At 45.1% G+C, this 22,663-nt stretch overlaps 1 protein-coding gene across 1 annotated transcript; it reads right to left on the bottom strand.

The window, feature by feature from the left end:
• Positions 1-283: 283 nt before the first annotated feature.
• Positions 284-12,027, bottom strand: RSL1D1 (ribosomal L1 domain containing 1). The gene is made up of 9 exons (XM_012497327.2): positions 11,858-12,027; positions 10,619-10,758; positions 7,971-8,109; positions 7,004-7,152; positions 6,810-6,911; positions 4,885-4,978; positions 4,673-4,798; positions 2,659-2,949; positions 284-1,068 (listed from the first exon to the last, which is right to left on the bottom strand). Exons 1-9 carry the CDS (start codon positions 11,960-11,962, stop codon positions 742-744), a joined length of 1,473 nt encoding a protein of 490 aa, XP_012352781.1. The 5' UTR covers positions 11,963-12,027; the 3' UTR covers positions 284-741.
• Between the last annotated feature and the right edge of the window lie 10,636 nt (positions 12,028-22,663).

The following is a 22,663-nucleotide window of genomic DNA, read 5'->3' as shown; positions in this document are numbered from 1 at the left end:
CGTGGCTCATTGCAGCCTCACTTGATCCTTCCACCTCAGCCTCGTGAGGGGCTGGGAGCACAGGTGCATGCCACCATGCCACACTAATTTTTTTTCTTTTGTAGAGATGGGGTTTCACCAAGTTGCTCAGGCTAGTCTCTAACTCCTGGGCTCAAGCAATCCTCCCACCTTGGCTTCCCAAAGTGCTGAACAACCACAACGAAGCACTCTATTTTTTTCCTCTATTATATTAGCAAATACACAGAAGGACAATTTAAAAATAGATTATACCCAGGAACATATGTCAGAATTACTTATGGAGGTTTTATTATTTTTATTTATTTTTGAGACAGAGTCTTGCTCTCTCACCAGGCTGGAGTGCAGTGGCTCAATCTCGGCTCACTGCAACCTCCGCCTCCCAGGTTCAAGCAATTCTCCTGCCTCAGCCTCCCTAGTAGCTGGGATTACAGGCGCCCGCCACCACACCCAATTAATTTTTGTATTTTTGGTACAGACGGGGTTTCACCATGTTGGCCAGGATGGTCTAGATCTCTTGACCTTGTGATCTGCCTGCCTCGGCCTCCCGAAGTGCTGGGATTACAGGCATGAGCCACTGCGCCTGGACTACTTATGAAGGTTTTAAAAAATCTTTTAAGGCCAGGCCTGACGCTTAGAGAAGGTTACAAAGGTGGTCAGGATCTGAGTATCTCCAAAAAGCTCTGGAGGCAGCACTGAGGTTTCCTTCCAGTTGAATCACTGACTTTAGGTCGACTGGGGTACTTTGGGTTTTTTGGGCCATTTTTTGGGGGTGTGGGAAGCTTTTCTCACAGATTTACTAGGAGTGGTGAAGAACTTGGCCTCTGGCTTTTTTGGAGTCTGTCTCGCATCTTTTTTCCCCAGCGAAGGATTTTTTTCCTTCACTGCCTCTTCTTTGATTTTTGGCTTCTTCCCTGGGCCTTTCCCTGGGGTCTCAGACTCTGCAGCTTTTGGGGTCTCAGATGCTGGCAAGGCCTTTCTTTTCTTCCCACGAGGTGTGCTGGGATTAGGACTCTTTGTTGGAGACTTCTTTCCTGTGGCATGTTTTTGAATCTAAGAAAAAAAAGAAAATTTAATATAGAAAAAGCCACAAAACCTGACACTCTAACTCCAGGAGTTACTGTTTTTATTTGTATTTATTTATTTTTGAGATGGAGTTTCACTCTTACTGCCCATGCTAGAGTGCAATGGCACAATCTCAGTTCACTGCAACCTCCGCCTCCTGAGTAGCTGGGATTATAGGCGCGTGCCACCACACCCGGCTCATTTTTTGTATTTTTAGTAGAAACAGTGTTTCACCATGTTAGCCAGGCTGGTCTCGAACTCCTGACCTCAGGTGATCCACCTGCCTCAGCCTCCCAAAGTGCTAGGATTACAGGCGTGAGCCACTGTGCCCGGCGAAGTTACTGTTTTTCAGCGCATGGCCAAGTTACTGTTTTTATTAGTTAACCCCCAAAAGGTACACCTCAGCATGATGACAGAAATAAGCTGTATTCCACTATTAAGAATGAGGGATAGGTGAGGTGGCTCATGCCTGTAATCCCAGCACTATGGGAGGCTGAGGCAGGTGGATCACTTGAGGCCAGGAGTTCAAGAGTAGCCTGGCCAACATGGTGAAACTCCATCTCTACTAAAACTACAAAAATTAGCCGGGCATGGTGGCACACACCTATAATCCCAGCTACTCAGGAGGCTGAGGCACGAGAATTGCTTGGGCCCGAAAGGTGGAGGTTGCTGTGAGCCAAGATCGTGCCACTGCACTCCATCTTGGGCAACAAAGTGAGACCTTGTCTCAAAAAAAAAAAAAAAGAATTGAGAAGACCCAGACGTCTTCCTGGTCCAATCAGAGGAAAACCACCTTTCCCTATGACTGAGGGGAGGGACTCCTGGCAGCACCATGAGAAGCACAGCAGAGACGTATGGGAGCAAATCCTGAGTCTTCCAACTGTAGCTGCACATCCCTGGCACATGTTGTAGGGCAGGGGTTCCCAGATTCTCTGTGTAAAAGCCAACTGGTGGCTGGGTGCGGTGGTTCATGCCTGTAATCCCAGCACTTTGGGAGGACAAGGTGGGTGGATCACCTGAGGCCAGGAGTTCGAGACCAGCCTGGCCAACATGGCAAAACCCCATCTCTACTAAAAACACAAACATTAGCTGGGCATGGTGGTGCGTGCCTGTAATCCCAGCTACTTGGGAGGCTGAGGAAGGAGAATTGTTTGAACCAGGGAGGCGGAGGTTGCAGTGAGCTGAGATCACGCCACTGCACTCTAGCCTGGGTGACAGAGTGAGACTCTATCTTCAAAAAAAAGCAAAGCAAAAAACAAACAAACAAAAAAAAAAACAAAAAAACCCAACTGGTTGGGGCTAGGTGTGGTGGCTCACACTTGTAATCCCAGTACTTTGGGAGGCCAAGGTGGGAAGACTGTTTTGACCCCGGGAGTGTAAGACCAGTCTGGGCAATATAGCAAGATCCCATCTCAAAAAAAAAAAAAAAATGTACAATAAATCATGGTATGATAAACACCTTCATAGTTCTTTGGGTTCACTCTAGTATTTTTCATCATTTATTGCTCAGCACAGTACCTGCCTGACACAGTAGCCACTGAACCAATCCATTATGAACAGTAAATATTAAAAAAATACCTCTACATTTTCATTAGCTGGAGTCTTCTTTCCTATTGGTACCAGCTGTGGAATTTCATCTTCGGATTCATTTGTTGCTTTAACTTGGGCTTTTCCTCTGCCACGTTTTTTCTTCCCATGCTCTGGGATCTGTTCCTTCTTTGATTCAGGTTTCTTCACTGTAGTATCACCACTTTCAGGTGCCACATCATCTTTACTAAGAACTGATGCGGTCTTCCTAGCCTGCTGCCTCTTCTTTTTCCTCTCCTTTTGTTTTTCAAAATTTCTTTCTTTTCGTTTTCTCCTTGCCTCCTACCAAAAAACACCATACAAACATTTTAGCAGGAACAGTTCTGTTGGTTAACAAACAGCACAGATGTACCACTTGCAGTTTTGATTATCCATAAGCCCCTAAATGGACCTCGATCTATACAGAGAACAAACTCCCTAACCAGCACTGGAATCTCAACCGCAGTTTTTGACTCATAGCCAAACATGCATTTTATGCAGTAAATTATATACTGGCATTTCAGAATCTGACTATCTAAAGTATACAGTTAAGAGACTTTTGTGAAACACAGTATGGTTTAGAGAGCATAAAGAATAATCCTCAGCTGGGTGTGGTGGCTCACACCTGTAATCACAGCACTCAGGGAGGCTGAGGCGGGAGGATCGCTTGAGGTCAGGACTTCGAGATCAGCCTGGTAAACATGGTGAAACCCCATCTCTATTAAAACCACAAAAATTAGCTGGGCATGGTGATACATGCCTGTAGTCCCAACTACTCAGGAGGGTGAAGCACAGAGAATCATTTGAACCTGGAAGGTGGCGGTTGTAGTGAGCTGAGATCATGCCACTGCACTTCAGCCAAGGCGACAGAGCGAAACTCTGTCTCAAAAACAAAATTAAAAATTGATTGGACACAATTAACATGGCTAAAGAGAGAAACACTAGGAGATCAGTCTAACAAATAGCAAAAAATTAAATTTTCTTTCCTTCCGAAAGCTTCTTTTGCTAGAGTATGAGTAATACTGAAAACCTACAAACCAAGCTCAGGAGGTATCTGTGAGCATAACCTCCGACATCCAAATACGTGCACATTAGGTGAACTGGTGTGTTGAAATTATCCTAGTCCCAGTCCCAGTGAATGTAGGTGTATGAGTTTGTCCTGTGACGAAACAGCGCCTTTTCTAGGGTTGGCTCTTGCCTGTCACCCTTTTCCCTGAGCTATCAGGATTAAACTCCAGCCACCTACAACACTGGATGGGAGTAACTGGGTAAATAATTATGTCAATTCCTTTTATTACTGTTTCAAATGTATATATAGCTCACATTTATTTCAATGTTTGATATTTTGAGTGTTTTGGTCTTTATTTAGAAGTATGGTGTTGTTTCTATGACTGGAAATATGTGGTAGGAACTTAACTCAGGCCCCCTCAAAAGCCAGTTAATCCAGGCCAGGCATAGTAGCTCATGCCTATGATCCCAGCATTTTGGGAGGCCAAGGCAGGCGGATCGCTTGAGCTCAAGAATTCAAGATCAGCCTGGGAACCCGGGAGACCACGTCTGTACAAAAAAAAAATTAAAATTAGCTGGGCGTGGTGGAGCGTGCCTGTAGTCCCAGCTACTCGGGAGGCTGAAACAGGATTGCTTGAGCTCAGGAGGTCAAGGCTGCCACGAGCCTTGATCACATCACTGTGCTCCAGCCTGGGGGACAGAGTGAGACCCTGTCTCTCTAAAAAAAAAAACCAGCAAGCACTGGATCTAACAAAAATAAAAAATAAAAAATCCAATTTATCAATAAATACAAGATATTTCTATCTTAACACGCATTACTGATACTCATATCAACTACCTCATGTAAAGTGACAAAAGCACACCCATTTTACCTCATGTAAAGTGACAAAAGCACAACCACCAGAAACCCAGAAGATAACTGAAAAGTTGGGCAGGGATGATGGTCTACTTCTCTATTCTAGGGACTCAGTTTATACCCTTAATTATTCATTCCGTGAGTATTTAAAATTCTACTAACTTTTTTCTTCTTATTAAGCAAAGATCTTTTGGTGGCTTCATCCCAATTGCTGACAAACGAGGAAAAGATGGGAAGAGCAGCCGATCTCTCAGTTTTCACAAACAGGAGTTTCACGCTCTCCCACTTCTGAAACAAGGAAAAGAGTAACATCATCTACATATACTTTGTTTCTTTTAAATGAACAATCAATTGATGCACCTGCAATACTGTACCTCTGGCAATTTTTCTGAAAGTCCTTTGCTGACAGCAACAATGTTTTCAATGATGTGCTCAATTTGCATTCCAACGTGACCGATACGTATAGCACTGAAATTTAATATAGTATTAGACAAGATTTTAAAAAAACATTTTTCAAAATAAACCAAGCAGGTATATGAGAAATATAAATACATAATCCTGAAGTTTTTTTTTTCTTTTAAAAAGGTAGAAACATTAATCCTGGGCAACATGGCAAAATCCTGTCTCTACCACACTAACAAAAATTAACTGGGCATGGTGGTACATGCCTGTAATCCCAGTTACTCAGGAGGCTGAGGCAGAAAAATCACCTGAGCCCAGGAGCTCAAGGCTACAGTGAGCCCAGATCTGGCGACTGCACTCCAGCCTGGGTAACAGGGAAAAAACACAGTCTGAAAAACAAAACAAAACAAATCAAACAAACAAAAAAAACCCATTAAAATCTTTAGGTTCTAAAAATATTTTATTTCATTTTTGAGACAGGGTTTTCCTGTCGCCCAGGCTGAAATGCAGTGACACAATCAATCTACCGGGCTTAAGCAATCCTTCCAACTCAGCCTCCAGAGTAGCTGGGACTACAGGCCACCCAGCTGATTTTTCTATTTTTTGTAGAGATGGGTTCTCACTCCTGAGCTCAAGTGATCCACCAGGCTGGTCTGGAACTCCTGGGCTCAAGTGATCCTCCTGCCTCAACCTCCCAAAGTGCTGGGATTACAGGCATGAGCCACCATGTCCGGCCTAAATATGTTTTAAAGGAAGATTACCATCTTTCATGTACTAGAAATTCCTTCCACCTAAAGTAAAATGTCACATCATGAAGGGGTGATTTTTTTTTTTTTTTTTTTTTTTGAGATGGAGTTTGCTCTGTCGCCTAGGCTGAAGTGCAGTGACGTGACCTCGGCCCACTGCAACCTTTGCCTCCTGGGTTCAAGCAATTCTCCTGCCTCAGCCTCCCTAGTAGCTGAGATTACAGGCGCATGCCACAATGCCCAGCTAATTTTTTTTTTTTTTTTTTTAAGATGCAGTTTCACTCTTGTTGCCCAGGCTGGAGTGCAATGGCGTGATCTTGGTTCACCGCAACCCCCACCTCCTGGGTTCAAGCGATTCTCCTGCCTCAGCCTCCCGAGTAGCTGGGATTACAGGCATGCACCACACCTGGTTAATTTTATTTATTTATTTTTTCTAGTAGAGACGGGGTTTCTCCATGTTGGTCAGGCTGGTCTCAAACTCCTGACCTCAGGTGATCCGCCTGCCTCGGCCTCCCAAAGTGCTGGGATTACAGGCGTGAGCCACCATGCCCAGCTGAGGTGGTGATTAAAGAGCTGGTAGCACCTGACTGTGAGGTTAGGCGCATTGGTAGGCAGGGCCAGAGGAGGTTCTACCTTTATCTTAGACAACCCCACATCGCTGAGTCCGCCTTCAAGCTGTTCTAAAGGGACCTACCACCAGGAGGGTCACCTGCTCTCTCTATAGTTCTACTGCTCTACCCAGCTGCCATGTTCAAGAATAAATAGTTCTGTGGCTGGGCAGGGTGGCTCATGCCTGTAATCTCAGCACTTTGGGAGGCCAAGGCGGGCGGATCACGAGGTCAGGAGATCAAGACCATCCTGGCTAACACGGTGAAACCCTGTCTCTATTAAAAATACAAAAAGAGATTAGCCGGGCGTGGTGCCGGGCGCCTGTAGTCCCAGCTACTCTGGAGGCTGAGGCAGGAGAATGGCGTGAACCCAGGAGGTGGAGCTTGCAGTGAGCCGAGATCGTGCCACTGCACTCCAGCCTGGCAGACAGAGCGAGACTCCGTCTCAAAAAAAAACCAAAAAACAAAACAAAACAAAAAAGTATATAAAATCATTGTCAAATACAACATTAAAGGAGGCACACATGAATGCCTTTTACCTACCTGCAAGAACCACTTTTAGAAATGTTTAACACCGTTCCACCTATACAGTCATTGATCTCTCTTGATAAATTCTTGGACAAAAGGTTTACAGATACTGGAACTCTATAAAATAAACACACAGGCATTCAAAACAAAATGCATACACACCTAGAAACTTCATGCTGCTAAAGTCCAGTCCTTACTAAGAAACTTACTTCTTTCTTTGATAAAAATGTCTCCCAATGAGTGAGGGTAAGAGCCGCCTAATTCTGGCATCAGTAAGGAAGAGGTCAAAACTGCTCAGAAGGCGGAGCTTGGCTTCATAGGATTTATATTCCTTCTTTAGAGTTTGGAGGGAGATAATCTAGGAAGTATAGAGAAGAATAAAAACAAAAAGTTAGGAATCTAAACAAGGAGAAGAAATACTCAGGCAACAATTTGTATTTGGATTTAAAAATGTCCTAGTGCCATGCCTCTATACTTTAATGAACACGTGAGTGCCTAAAATGTGCCAGGCACTATGCTATATGCTGGGAACACTGAGACAAATAAAAAAGGGCCCCAGCTAAAGAAACTTAGATCCAGCTGGGCAACATATATATATATATCATTATATGTATGTTGCTGTATGTGCTCACGCCTGTAATACCAGCCCTTTGGGAGGCCGAGGTGGGCGGATCACCAGAGCTCAGGAGTTCAAGACCAGCCTGGCCAACATGGTGAAACCTCGTCTCTACAAAAATACAAAAATTAGCTGGGCATGATGGCGGGTGCCTGTAATCCCAGCTATTCGGGAGGCTGAGGCAGGAGAATAGCTTGAACCCGGGAGGTGCAGGTTGCAGTGAGCCGAGGTCCTGCCATTGCATTCCAGCCTGGGCGACAGGGCAAGACTCCAAACAAACAAAAAAACTTAACATACCTTAGATCCAGAGGGTAATAAAGACAAGTACACCAACTACAAAACAGCGAATCAGAGAAAAACAAGATGCTGTGAAAGTACAGAGAAATGACACGAGCCACCTCTTTTATAATTTGCAAGATATAAAAGCTACTGATGTACATACCACCACAAATTTAAAAAGTAGAAGAAAAATACTAGGAAATATAGCAATGTATTTGTGACACCATTTCGACTGAATTAAATCCTCTAAATAACTTGAAAATATTAACCAGGATTCCAACCTGAGAAATGGTTTTAATTCCATGCTTGTTTAAAAGCTTTCTATAAAATTGTTCTGTCTTTTCAGGAGTTGAATTGGGTTCATCCTTCGTAAATAAACAGATATCTTCTGAATCTGATCGAATACTATGAGGCAAGGTCCTACAAAATACGTGAAAAGAAACCAAGGAAAGCATTATTACACACATTATGCATGTTTGTATCACACAGAATACGCAATAAACTTAGTGTCATTTAAATAACCTTTAGTCATTCTAGTTAAGCAAATATTGCACCGAGAACAACATTTAAAAATACATTTCATGGCCAGTAGCAGTGGCTCAAGCCTGTAATCCCAGCACTTTAGGAGGCCAAGGCGGATGGATCACCTGAGGTCAGGAGTTTGAGACCAGCCTGGCCAACATGGTGAAACCCTGTTTCTATTAAAATTATAAAAAATTAGCCAGGCACGGTGGTGGGCGCCTGTAATCCCAGGTACTTGAGAGTCTGAGGCAGGAGAATCACTTGAACCTGGGAGGTGGAGGTTGCAGTGAGCCAAGATCGCACCACTGGACTCCAGCCTGGGTAACAAGAGGCAAACTGTGTCTCAAAAAACAAACAAAAAAATAAAATAAAACTCACTTTCAACGGCAAGTAAATCACAAATACACACAGGCCCAAATATCAATTAACACTTGGGATATAATAAGAATTAAAATATACTCAAAGACATCCAAATTCTTGCATATATAATTATTATTATACATATGTTGCTGTATGTGCACACATACTCTAATGTGCTATAACAACCTAGCTTAATCAGGACAGGCCTGGTTCAGAATTTCTCCTTCTCTAAAACTCTTAGCTCCATAAACATAGTAACTCTTTCTTCTTTTCCTTTTTTTGAGACAGGGTTTTGCTCAGTCCCCATGGCTGGAGTGCAGTGGTGTGATCATAGCTCACAATAGCCTCCAGCACAGCTGAGACTCCAGGCACGTACCAGCTGGGTGTAGGCCCAGCTAATTTTTGTATTTTTCATGGAGACAGGGTTTCACCACATAGCCTAGGCTGGTCTGGAATTTGTGGGCTCAAGCAACCCACCTGCCTCAGCCTCCCAAACTGCCGAGATTACAGTGTGAGCCACCACACTCAGCCAACGCAACTTTTTTTTTTTTTTTTTTTTTTGAGATGGGAGTCTCACTGTCGCCCAGGCTACAGTCTCTGCAACCTCTGCCTCCTGGGTTCAAATGATTCTTGTGCTTCAGCCTCCCAAACAGCTGGGATTACAGACGCCCACCATCATGTCTGGCTAATTTTTGTGCTTTTAGTAGAGATGGGATTTCGCCATGTTGGTCCGGCTGATCTCACACTCCCGGGCCTCAAGTGATCCACCCGCCTCACCTCCCAAAGTGCTGAGATTACAGGGATGAGCCACCATGCCCAGCATAACATAACTTTTAAGAATTGAAACAGGCCAGACATGGAGGCTCATGCCTGTAATCCCAACACTTTGGGAGACTGAGAGGGAGGACTGCTTGAGCCTGAGTTCGAGGCCAGCCTGGAGAACACGGTGAAACCTCATCTCCCTCATTTCTACAAAAAATTTCAAAATTAGCTGGGCATGGAGGTGTGCACCTGTAGTCTCAGCTACTTGGGAGGCTGAGGTGGGAGGATCAGTTGAGTCAGGTCAGGGAGGTCGAGGCTGCAGTGAACACAGATCTCATTATTGCACTCCAGCTGGGCAACAGCACAAGATCTCGTCTCTTAAAAAAAAAAAAAAAAAAAAAAAAAGGAGAAATAAAAGAATTGAAACGAAAAACAAGGAATAAACCGAGGGACCAGCAAACACAATTATGCCACATCTTACAGAAAATAAAATGCAAGGGTTTATCTCATTTCTTATGCTTACAACCTACGTTCTGAAGAAGCATTTTGTATAATCACCATGGATTTCTTTTCCATAGAAAGGAGTTCGCTGCAGTTTTTAATAGTCTCTGTACAAAGGAATAAATTGTAGCCCAAAAGAATTTCTGCTTGACATGCAAAGATAACAGTTTCTAATAAAAAAATAAAGCTAACTTATTCCACGTTTACTGTTTCAAACACCACCAGGTTTTCGATTCAACAGACCCGATTACGTTAGCTGTCCACCAAGCTCTAAGAAAACTGGTGAAATTTCCAGAAAATCTTAGCACATCTGAATTCCTAAGGTTCTTTTATTTTTTTTTTTATGTTTTTGAGACGGAGTCTTGCTCCGTCGCCTAGGCTGGAGTGCAATGGAGAGATCTCCGCTCACTGTGACCTCCGCCTCCCAGGTTCAAACGACTCTCTTGCCTCGGCCTCCTGAGTAGCTGAGATTACAGGCACCCGCTATCATGCCTGGCTAATTTTTGTATTTTTGGAGAGACAGGGTTTTACTATGTTGGCCAGGCTGGTTTTGAACTCCTGACCTCAGGTGATCCGTCCACCTCGGCCTCCCAAAGTGCTGGGATTACAGGTGTGAGCCACCACACCAAGCCTCTATGGTTCTTTTAGACATAGTTGTTTTACTTCATGTCACATTTTTACTATAAGTTTGCAAAGTTTCCATTAGAAACTACGATGGAATTGTTCGAGTTACAAAGAATGAACAAGCAGATAAAAACAGCAAAGGTAGAAAATCACAACTTACAGTCTGACCCTCAGTTCTTTACTTGGAATTTTCCATAATACCACCATTAAAAATAAATTTTCATTCTCATTCAAAAGTAACCCATAATTGTTTTTCCTGGACTTGCAATGTGTCAAGAGAGCATCCACTGCCTTTCTAACCTGCAAAATGGAAATCAGACAAATAAGTGAAATGTTTTCACAATAACTTACACAAATAAGTGAAATATTCTCAATCTAATTTAGCATTTGTCCCCTCCCACACCTTCTATTTTTTCCCTTCCAACTTCTGTTTCAAGGGGTAACCTCCATAACCATATCTATTAGGATTCTGCAATTTATATTCAGAGAAATCTAAGAATCCATCAAACATGCCTAAGTATCCACTTCCAGCACTGTCTGCAGAAGGGCGCCTCTTCTTCTTAAAGAGATTGGGCTAGAGGGAAACGTGCCCCTCCTGCCCTCAACGATGAAAGCAGTAATCCCAAGAAAAGCGCAAAGCAAAATGCATTTAGAATTTACTGAGAACTCCTGTTTTTTTTGTTTTTTGTTTTTTTTTGAGACGGAGTCTCGCTGTTGTCGCCCGAGCGGGAATGAAATGGTGGGATCTCGGCTCACTGAAACCTCCGCCTCCCAGGTTCCAGCAATTCTCCTGCCTCAGCCTCCCGAGTAGCTGAGATTACAGGCGCCCGCCACCACGCCCAGCAAATTTTTGTCTTTTTAGTAGAGACGGGGTTTCACCATGTTGGCCAGGCTGGTCTCGAACTCCTGACCTCAGGTGATCCACCCGCCTCGGCCTCCCAAAGTGCTGGGATTATAGGCGTGAGCCACCGCGCCCGGCCTACTGAGCACCTTCTTACCATGTGCCAGGCCAAAGCGCTTTACACGCATTACCTCTCCCGATCTTGGATAGCGGGGAGCGGAAGGGCCCATTTTAAATAACGGGTAAGAGACCTACAAAACTAAGCGACTCGGTCAAGCGCTAATGATAGGGAAGCTAAGCCAAGTCGCCAGGTCGATCTCATCTAGCTCCACAGTACACTTGCAACCCAATTCAAGAGCGCCAGGCCGCAGGACCAGGGAAAGCAGGCGCCCACCCACATGTGTAAAGGGGAGAAGACAGCTGAGGCACACAGCCAGCAAGCGACCGTCCCACAGCCCCGAGGAAGTCCGCCGAGCACGCACTCGGGTTCCGGCACCCTGCGCCTCACGAGGTAACCGCCACCCCGCTTCCAAGCCACCCTCCCCAGGAACCACTCACCTGCTCTTTGTCCAGCTGCTTCCGTGCTGTCGGGGCCACTGGAGTCGAGGTGGAGGTTGCAGTAGCGGCTGAAGAAGAGTGTGGCGCGGAGGCAAACCTCTCCATCTTGTTTCCACCTCGTGAAGAGGCGCGTGTGGAACCCCACTGCTGGCTTCTGGTGCGCACGCGCGAGCGAGGCCCGGACCCGGAAGCGAGGGGGCAGGAACCAAGCCTCTGTGCGTCATTTCCTGGAGAGCGTGGGGTTTCGCTCTCGGGAGTGGTGGCTGCTGTCAGAATCCGTTCCTTGAGGAGGCACCTGCTCTTGCGCTCTTCTCCAGCTTTCCATGAGGTATGGGGAGTAGCTTGGTTGTCCCCTCACTCTTACTAGATAGAAATCAAGAAAGCGCCTTGAGGCGAGAGAAGAGTCCCGTCAGGAGGCCCAGTGGAGTCCTCCACACTCCACGGTCCCCGCCTCCGGGAAGGCCGCGCGTGGCGTGGGCATAGCGCGGAATCCTGGCTCCACTGCCCACCTGCCGGTTGACTTTAGGCGACGCCAACCCCAGGCTGGTGAGGGGTCCATGAAATATAAGGCATGGGAGCCACCCGGCGCGTCATTAAGCAGCGTGAGAGACCGAAAGATGAGTCTGAGCCAGTCTCTTAGGAGCTTCTGGTCTCGCAGAGAGGCGGGAGGTAAGATCCTATACAAATAAGCGTGGCTGGTCGTGCGCGTGGCTGGCGCCTGGAATCCCAGCACTTTAGGAGGCCGAGTCGGCGGGATTCCAGGAGTTGGAAACCAGCTTGTGCATATACGAGACCCTGTCTCTCCAAAAAATATAAAGATTAGCCGGCGTGGTGGTGCGCGCCTGTAGTCCCAGCTACTTGGGAGGCGGAGAATGGAGGATCTTGAGCCCAGAAATTCGAGGCTCAGGGAGTTCTGATCCGCGCCACTGCACTCCAGCGTTGGCAGTAGAGCGAAACCTTGTTGCTAAACAGAAACAAGTAAGAGTGGAGGCTGGATATCTGACAAATGGAATACCTTAGAACAGGGGAGTCCAATCTTTTGGCTTCCGTGGGCCACACTGGAAGAAGAATTGTCTGGGCCCACGTATAAAATATACTAACACTAATGATAGCTGATGAGCTTTAAAAAAAAAAAATCTAAAAAAAAATCTCATAATGCTTTAAGAAAGTTTACGAATTTGTGTTGGGCTGCATTCAAAGCCTGGCCTCCAGGGCCGCACGCGGCCCTTGGGTAGGACAGGCTTGCTTTGTAATGTCTTCCTCCCACTCCACCCACCTCCCCAGAGGTACCCTTACCAGTGTCTCCTGGAACCTTCCAGAGATGTTCTAGGCATGTTTAGGAGATACTTCTCCTTTCTCTTGTTGGATGGGTTTAATTAATTTGTTTTTTCCTTTTTTTTTTTTGTAATGGAGTCTCGGCCTGTCGCACAGGCTGGAGTGCAGTGGCAGGATCTGGGCTCACTGTATCCTCCGCTTCCCGGGTTCAAGCAGTTCTCTGCCTCAGCCTCCCGAGTAGCTAGGATTACAGGCGCGCGCCACAACGCCCGGCTAATTTTTGTATTTTTAATAAAGATGGGGTTTCACCATCCCGGCCAGGCTGGTCTTGAACTCCTGGACTCCGTGATCCACCTGCCTCGGCCTCCCAAAGTGCTAGGATTATAGGCGTGAACCACCACGCCCGGCCAATTTTTTTTTTTTAAGAGGGAGTCTTGCCCTGACGCCCAGGCTGGAGTGCAGTGATCTTGTCTCACTGCAATCTCTCCCTTTTGGGTTCAAGCAATTCTCCTGTCTCAGCCTTCCGAGTAGCTGGGACTACAGGCGCCCGCCGCCACGCCTGGTTAATTTTTTTTTTTTTTGTATTTTTAGTAGAGACAGGGTTTCACCGTGTTAGCCAGGATGGTCTTGATCTCCTGACCTCGTGATCCGCCCGCCTCGGACTCCCAAAGTGCTGGGATTACAGGCGTGAGCCACCGCGCTGGGCCCTAATTTTGTATTTTTAGTAGAGACGGGGTTTGTCCATGTTGGCCAGGCTGGTCTCGAACTCCTGACCTCAGGTGATCCACTCACCTTGGCCTCCCAAAGTGCTGGGATTACATGCGTGAGCCGCTGTGCCCAGCCTTTTTTTTTTTTTTTTTTTTTTTTTTTAAGAAACGGAGTCTGGCACTGTCACTCAGGTTGGAGTGTAGTGGCATGACTATAGCTTACTGCAGTTTGGAACTCCTGGGTTCAACAGATCCTCCGGCTTCAGCTTCCCAAGTAGGTAGGACTAAAGGTTCAGGTCACCACCACGTCCTACTTTTACAGTTTTTTTGTAGAGATGAGAACAGGGAGGGGGGTCTCACCATGTTGCCCTGGTTGGTCTCGAACTCCTGGCCTCAAGGGATCCTCCCACCTCAGCCTCTCAAAGTGCTGGGGTAACATGCATGAACCACTGGACCTGGCCAAACTTTTACTTTTTAGAAAAACACATATAGTATCCTAGTATACCCATTGTTCCGCACCTTGCTTTTTCTTCTTAATATACCTTGGAGATTGTTCCAAGTCAGTACACAAAGCTCTGCCTCATCTTTTTAAACGGCTCTATGGCGTTTCACCATGCAACAACACTACAGTTTATTTAGGAACTTTTTTAGGCGCCTTCAGGATGGTTTCAGACTTTTTGCAACCAGTTATATAAAGTTTTGAGAGATGGAGGAATGAGAGTAAGAGGCTTTCCCTCAATTGCTTTCAAAAGGTGTTCCTTCCATGAAAGGATGTTTGCTAATCTCTAATAATAGCCTTGTGTTTAATCAACTTGTAGAAGAAATGTTCTGAAATCATTGGCACCTGCTTCGCTTTGTGTATTCTAGAACCTAGTAGTAAGAGTGGTTGCCTTTTAGCACAGTATAATGAATTGTTACACTGGGCTTTGTGGATCCATGTGTTTTTGTTTTTTTTTTTTTGAGACGGAGTCTCGCTCTGTCACCCAGGCTGGAGTGCAGTGGCATGCTCTTGGCTCACTGCAAGCTCCGCCTCCCGGGTTCACGCCATTCTCCTGCCTCAGCCTCTCCGAGTAGCTGGGACTACAGGCGCCCGCCATCACGCCCGGCTAATTTTTTGTATTTTTAGTAGAGACAGGGTTTCACCGTGGTCTCTATCTCCTGACCTCGTGATCCGCCCGCCTCGGCCTCCCAAAGTGCTGGGATTACAAGCGTGAGCCACCGCGCCCAGCCTGTGGATCCATGTTTTTTAGTATTCTTGAGAGTATGGAGGCTGTCAGATGTTCCTTCACCTGAACTTAAGTTTGAGAACCATACTTGCAGGCCAAGGACACAGTACGAATGCTGGTGAAAGAGTATGGAAGTGTTTGGAAGCAGTACGTAGCTAGAGCAGGAATGTGCAGAGGGGAGGAATGGGAGATGCAGTTTGGAAAGTAGGTAAAGGAATGAATTCATTATCAAGCTGAGGGTTTATACTCACTTTGGAGAAATTGTAAAGATAAAAAGGCTTTTGAACTGCCAGTAGGGAATAAAAGGTAGTGATGATTTATGCATTAGGTAAATTAATAATCTGGTTGTGATATTGTGGTTTTAAAGATGTGTCATGTCTATGGATTCTTTGATACCTCTCCCCTCAACTAATGAGGCTTCGTTTCCCTCCCCTTGAGCGTAGACTGAACTTAGTGGCTTGCTTCTATCAAACAGAATATGGCAGAAGTGATACCATATCACTTCTGAGATTAGGTTATAAAAAGACTGTAGTTTCTTGGCTGGGTGCGGCGGCTCACACCTGTAATCCCAGCACTTTGGGAGGCCGAGGCGGGCAGATCACAAGGTTAGGAGATCGAGACCATCCTGGCTAACATGGTGAAACCCCGTCTCTACTAAAAATACAAAAAAAAATTAGCCGGGCGTGATGGCAGGTGCCCTGTAGTCCCAGCTACTCGGGAGGCTGAGGCAGGAGAATGGCGTGAACCCAGGAGGCAGAGCTTGCAGTGAGCCGAGATCACGCCACAGCACTCCACCCTGGGCGACAGAGAGAGATTCCGTCTCGGGAAAAAAAAAAAGAAGACCGTAGTGTCGTCTTTGATGTTCTTTCTCTCTCTTTCCCTCTCTCATTTACTCCCTCCCTCATTACTTGTAAGGCAGCCCTGGAGAGAGGGAAGCCAGCTGCCATGTTGTGGGCAGCCCCAATAGTGAGGTTGGAAGTGGATCCTCCCCAAGTCCAACCTTGAGATGATTGCAAACTCAGGAGGCCCTGAGCCAGAACCACTCAGCTAGGTTGCTCCCAGATTCCTGACCCATAAAAACTGTAATATCATAAATGTGTGTTCTTTTAAGGCGCTAAATTGGGGTAATTTTTATCCATCAGTAGATAACTAGTACAGATTAGTATACCTCCTGTCTTCAGACTCATTGACATATTCACCTGTCTTCACTTAAAAGTCCTATTAGGACCTTATCCTTGGCAAGTCCCATCATGAATCATCATCTTCTCAAACCTGCTCCGCTTCTTGTGTGTGTGTGTGTGTGTGTTTGTTTGTTTTTGTCTTTCTTTTTGAGATGGAGTCTTGCTCTGTCGCTTAGGCTGGAGTGCAGTGGCACAGTCTCGACTCACTGCAACCTCTCCCTCCCAGGTTCAAGCGATTCTCATGCCTCAACCTCCCGAGTAGCTGGGATTACAGGCACGTGCCACTGTGCCTGGCAAATTTTTGTATTTTTAGTAGAGATGGGGTTTCACCGTGTTGGCCAGGCTGGTCTTGAGCCCCTGACCTCAAGTGATCCACCCGCCTCTGGCTCCGAAAGTGTTGGGATTGCAGGCGTGAGCCACCCCTCCCAGCCCCTCTTGTGTTTTCTGTTTCCATCATTGGTACCACCAAGCCAAATATGAGAGTTATTCTTAACTCTTTCCTTCTCATCCCCCAAACATAGTCAATAACAAAGCCTTGCTTATTCCTTTTTTTTTTTTTTTTTTTGAGATGGAGTCTCACTCTGCAGCCCAGGCTGGAGTGCAGTAGTGCAATCTCATCTCACTGCAGCCTCTGCCTCCTGGGTTCAAGCGATTGTCCTGCCTCAGCCTCCCGAGTAGCTGGGATTACAAGCATGTGCCACTATGCCCGGCTAATTTTTGTATTTTTAGTTGTGATGGGGTTTCACCATGTTGGCCAGGCTGGTCTTGAACTCCTGACCTCAAGTGATTCTCCTGCCTCTGCCTTCCAAAGTGCTGGGATTACAGGCGTGAGCCACTGCACTGAGCCCTTGTTTATTCTTTTTAAATGTCTCTTGCATGTATCCAATTCTTTTTATTCCTGCCACACTGTGGTAGAGGATACTATCACGTATTTTTTGTTTTTTGCCTAGATTACTGCAACAACCTCTTAACTTGTCTTCCTACCTCTACTTTTGCATCTTTTATTTTTATTTATTTTGGTTTTGGGACAAGGTCTCACTCTGTCACGCAGGCTGGAGTGTGGTGGGGTGATCACAGCTCACTGCAGCCTCAACTTCCTGTACTCAAGTGATCCTCCCACCTCAGACTCCCAAGTAGCTGAAATTACAGGTGTGTGCCACGATGTCTGCCTAATTTTTAAACTTTTTTGTGGAGATGGCGTTCTCCCTATGTTACCCAGGCTGGTCTGGAACTCCTGGGCTCAAGTGATCCTCCCACCTAGACCTCCCAGAGTGTTGGGATTACAGGTGTGAGCCATCACTTCCAGCCTAATTTTGCATCTTACAGTCCATTCTCTACCCTTCTGATGGCGTAATCTTTTTAAAATTCAAATCTGATCATATCAAACTGTGCTGAATCACCTTCATTGGATTATTGTCATTAGGATGAGGTATATTCCTTAATTTGCCTTGTATGTATCACAGTTTGCATCTCTTGTCTGGCGTCCTGTGTAGTTAGTATTTGTCCAAGAAAATAGTGTTCCAGTTTGAAAGGTAAATCATATGGACTGGGCATGGTGACTCATGCCTGTAATCCTAGCATTTTGGGAGGCCGAGGTAGGATTTCTTGAGCTTAGGAGTTCAAAGCTGCAGTTAGCTATGATTGTGCTACTGTACTCCAGCTTGGGTGACAGAGTGAGACCCTGTCTAAAAAAAAAATAAGTAAAAAATTTTTAAAGATAAGTAACATGGTCACTCTCAACATGGTAGGCACTCTTCATCTGGTCCCTTTCTTTTTATCTCCCTAACTTCATACCCTGCCACTCAACCCTTCAGTCTTTAAGTCCTACTAGTTTCAACTCTGCAGTTTCTACTTTTCTTCATACCTTCCATGTACTGTCACTTCTTCCTGGAACACTATCACCTTGTACCTCCATATCCCATCCCCACATATATTAACTCATCCTTCTAATTTCTACTTCAGATTACTTCTGGAGAATTGTGGCTTAGATAATCCTGTCCTCTTACCCCAAAATATTTATAGTTTTCCTACTATAATTGGCGCTCCCCTGTTTGAGGATAAGCTGTGAGAGGGCAGGAGAGAGCCAGTTAATGGTAGGAAAACTATAAATGGTATCTTCACTATTTTTCTTTATTTATTTATTATAAATGACATAAGTAGTATTTCTTTAGAATGAATAATGCATTAGAATGGCCTGAGACAGGGCTTAAGGGGATGAACATAGGAAACTATTGTGGTTTTTTAGGTATCAAGATCTGATGGTAGGGTGATAGTGAGGACAGGGTACGTATACTGCGTGACCTGAGCTTGGACATAGAAGGAGAGAAATGTAGATTACTCCCAAATTCTAAGAGCCTGAAAAACTGGGCAAATGGGTGGTATTAATAGAACTGGGGAAGAAAGGAGGAGCAGCAGATTTAGAGGGAAAACATAAAATTCCTTTTCAATAGAGTCATGTACCACATAATGATGTTTCTTGCAATAACAGACCCACATACATGGTCACATAAAATCATAATGGAGCTAAAAAATTCCTGTCACCTAGTGATGTCATAGCCATCATAGTGTCAGAGCATTCCTCACATGTTTGTGGTGATGCTGGTGTAAACAAACCTGTGCTGCCCCCAAGTATGGCAAATATAATTATGTACAGTACATAATTACTTGATAATGATAAACAACTATGTTACTGGTTTACGTATGTATTATACTGTATTTTTTTTTTTTTTTTTTTTTAGAGACGGGATCTTACTACATTGCCCAGGCTGTTCTTGAACTCCTGAGCTCAAGTGGTCCTCCTGCCTCAGCCTCCTGAAGTATTGGGTGTGAGATTACAGGGGTGAGCCACCATGACCTGCTATACCGTACTTTTTTTTTTTGAGACAGAGTCTCACTCTGTCACCCAAGGTGGAGTGCAGTGGCACGATCTCAGCTCACTGCAACTTCCACCTCCTGGGCTCAAGCGATTCTCCTGCCTCAGCCTCCCGAGTAGCTGGGATTACAGGCGTCTGCTGCCATACCCGGCTAATTTTTGTATTTTTAATAGAGACGGAGTTTTGCCATGTTGGGCAGGCTGGTCTTGAACTCCTGGCCTGAGGTGATCTGCCTGCCTCAGCCTCCCGAGGTGCTGGGATTACAGGCGTGAGCCACCATACCCAGCCTATGCTGTACTTTTTATAGTTATTTTAGAGTATATCCCTTCTACTTATAAAAAAAAAATTAACTGTAAAACAGCCTCAGACAGGTCCTTCAGGAGATATTCCAGAAGAAGGCATTGTTATCGTAGGAGATGACAACTCCATGTGTCAGTGTCCTTGAACACCTTCTAATGGGACAGATAAGATGTGGAAGTAGAAGACAGTTGATATTGATGATCCTGACTCTGTGTAGTCATAGGCCTAGGTGTGTGTTTGTGTCTTCTTTTTATTTTATTTTATTTTAGCTTTCTTCCTCTCTCCCTCCCTCCCTCCCTCCCTGTCTCTCTCTCTCTTTCTTTCTTTTTCTTTTCTTTTTCTGTAGAGACAAAGTCTCGCTGTGTTGCCCAGCCTGGTCTCAAACTCCTGGGCTCAAGCGATCCTACCGCCTCGACCTCCCAAAGTGCTGGGATTAGACGTGTGAGCCACTGTGCCCAGCCTGTGTTTACATTTTTTTTTTTTTTTTTTTTTTGAGACAGAGACTTGCTCTGTGGCCCAGGCTGGAGTGTAATGGAGCGATCTTGGCTCACTGCAACCTCCACCTCCCAGGTTGAAGCGATTCTCCTGCTTCAGCCTCCTGCGTAGCTGGGACTACAGGCACATGCCACCACTCCTGGCTAATTTTTGTATTTTTAGTAGAGACAGGGTTTCACCGTGTTAGCCGGGATGGTCTCAATCTCCTAACCTCGTGATCTGCCCACCTCTGCCTCCCAAAGTGCTGGGATTACAGGCATGAGCCACTGCGCCCAGCCTTTCATTTTTAATAAAAACATTTTAAAAGGGCCAGGTACGGTGGCTCATGCCTGTAATCCCAGCACTTTGAGAGGCTGAGGTGGGCAGATCACCTAAGGTCAGGAGTTCCGAGACCAGTCTGGGCAACATGATGAAACCCCGTCTCTACTAAAAATACAAAACTTAGCTGGGAGTGGTGGCAGGTGCCTGTAATCCCAGCTACTGGGGAGGCTGAGGCAGGAGAATCGCTTGAACCCGGAAGGCGGAGGTTGCAGCAAGCCGAGATCGCCCCATTGCACTCCAGCCTGGGTGACAGAGCGAGACTGTCTAAAAAAAAAAAAAGTTCAAAAACGAAAAAAAGGCCGGGCGTGGTGGCTCACGCCTGTAATCCCAGCACTTTGGGAGGCTGAGGCAGGTGGATCACGAGGCCAGGAGATTGAGAGCATCCTGGCTAATATGGTGAAACCCCGTCTCTACTAAAAATACAAAAAAAATATTAGCCGGGTGTGGTGGCATGCACCTGTAGTCCCAGCTACTCAGGAGGCTGAGGCAGGAGAATCGCTTGAACCCAGGAGGCAGAGGTTGCAGTGAGCTGAGATTGCGCCACTGCACTCCCACTCCAGCCTGGGCAACAGAGCGAGACTCTATCTCAAAAAAAAAAAAAAAAAAAAAAAAAAGAATGAAAACCAAGAGGGTGCCAAGTTACAGAAGCCATGAGGGAGTGGAGATATCTGAAGATGTGTTAACACTGTTAAATATTGAAGTTGAGAAGAATACATAATGATAAAAGACCATATTGTCAGCACCACAAGACAGGGTGAAAAAATTAAAAAATAAATAAATAGGCCAGGCACGGTGGCTTACACCTGTAATCCTAGCACTTTGGGAGGCTGAGGAAGGAGGATTGCTTGAGGCCAGGAGTTCTAGACTAGTCTGGATAACATAGTGAAACCTCATTTCCACAAAAACCAATGTAATTAATTTCAACATTCGAGTACCCAGGTCTCACTGATACCATGAATGCTATTAAGTTGTTTCTCTTGGAAGGTACTGAGATATCTCTCTTCAAACTTCTTGAAAATCTTTTTTGGAGGTACATAAAGTTAATTTTATTAAGGATTTGATAAATCAGTTAATTGTAAAGAACACTCAAATATGTTGCTGAATGGTAAACATAAAGTTTAAGAAACTTCACACTTAATAATGGAACTCATATTCTACTTCAAAATAAACATTGTTACAATCAACTAGTAACCTTAGAAAACTATTAGACATTGTTTTTTATATAGCACTATTAAATCAAGTGGTTACACATGGCAAACTAACAAAAGAAATGCCACATAGTCAATTGGTGATGTCTGGATTATCTAAAAGCAATTAAATACTCAGCATATTCTTGGTACTGAAATCTGCTAAGTAATATTAACCTAAACATAATGGAATCAAGGGTGAAACGATATTGCCCAAATGTAGAGTGTGACATTTTAAGGAAGGTACAAAGGACATGGTGTTTTGGGTCAGAAAGATCAGTCTGAATCCCCACTCCGTGATTTATTAGTTGTTTAGCCTTGGACAGGGTGGCTAATCTCCCAAGCCTCAATGTCTTCATCTGTTAAATGAAGCTGGTTCCCTTGGATTTAAGAGAATCTATCTTCACAGTGTCTGTCATGTTCATGATATGATAGCACAAGGCTAGTTCTCTTCCCCTTCCCTTTGCTGAAAATAATATAATCATTATTAAATGGATTGGAAAATGAAATTGTGCATCTTAGGGGCCAAAAGAGCTTACCTGCATTCAAGCAGGGAAGAAATAGCCAATCAGTAAAGAAATTGATATTTGATTCTGATTTGGGGGCGGGGGTGGAAGGCTGGGGAAGAGAAACAAGGGAACAATGATATTGCCAGAGAAAGAAACGTAAAGAGGTTTTCTGTAGAAAACCTAACTTTATTAACTTAGGTTTGCTGTTTATTTTTAACTCTTTGTCCTCATACAATCCATGTGGGTATCACAAGTACACCATTTTGCTGCTAGGTATCATAGTGTACACCAACCCCACTTAATACATGATTTACAAACAGCCTTTTTTTTTTTTTTTTTTTTTTTTTGTGACGGAGTCTCACTCTGTCACCCAGGCTGGAGTGCAGTGGTGCAATCTCAGCTCACTGCAAGCTCCGCCTCCTGGGTTCACGCCATTCTCCTGCCTCAGCCTCCCAAGTAGCTGGGAGTACAGGCGCCCGCCACTACGCTGGCTAATTTTTTTCTTTTTTTTTGTATATTTAGTAGAGACGGAGTTTCTCCATGTTAGCCAGGATGGTCTCGATCTCCTTACCTCGTGATCCACCCACCTCGGCCTCCCAAAGTGCTGGGATTACAGGCATGAGCCACCGAGCCTGGCCAACAGATTCTTAATCCAGCCAACCTGTATTTAGAGTTATATTCCCCAAGGAATGGAATATTAAGGCCACTTTTAGAAGTGATTTCTACGTTAAA

Source organism: Nomascus leucogenys, chromosome 18 (genome assembly GCF_006542625.1).
Source record: "Nomascus leucogenys isolate Asia chromosome 18, Asia_NLE_v1, whole genome shotgun sequence".
NCBI classification, from domain to species: Eukaryota; Metazoa; Chordata; class Mammalia; order Primates; family Hylobatidae; genus Nomascus; species Nomascus leucogenys.
Note: the sequence above shows the minus strand (reverse complement) of the source record. Positions and strands in the feature narration are given on the sequence as shown.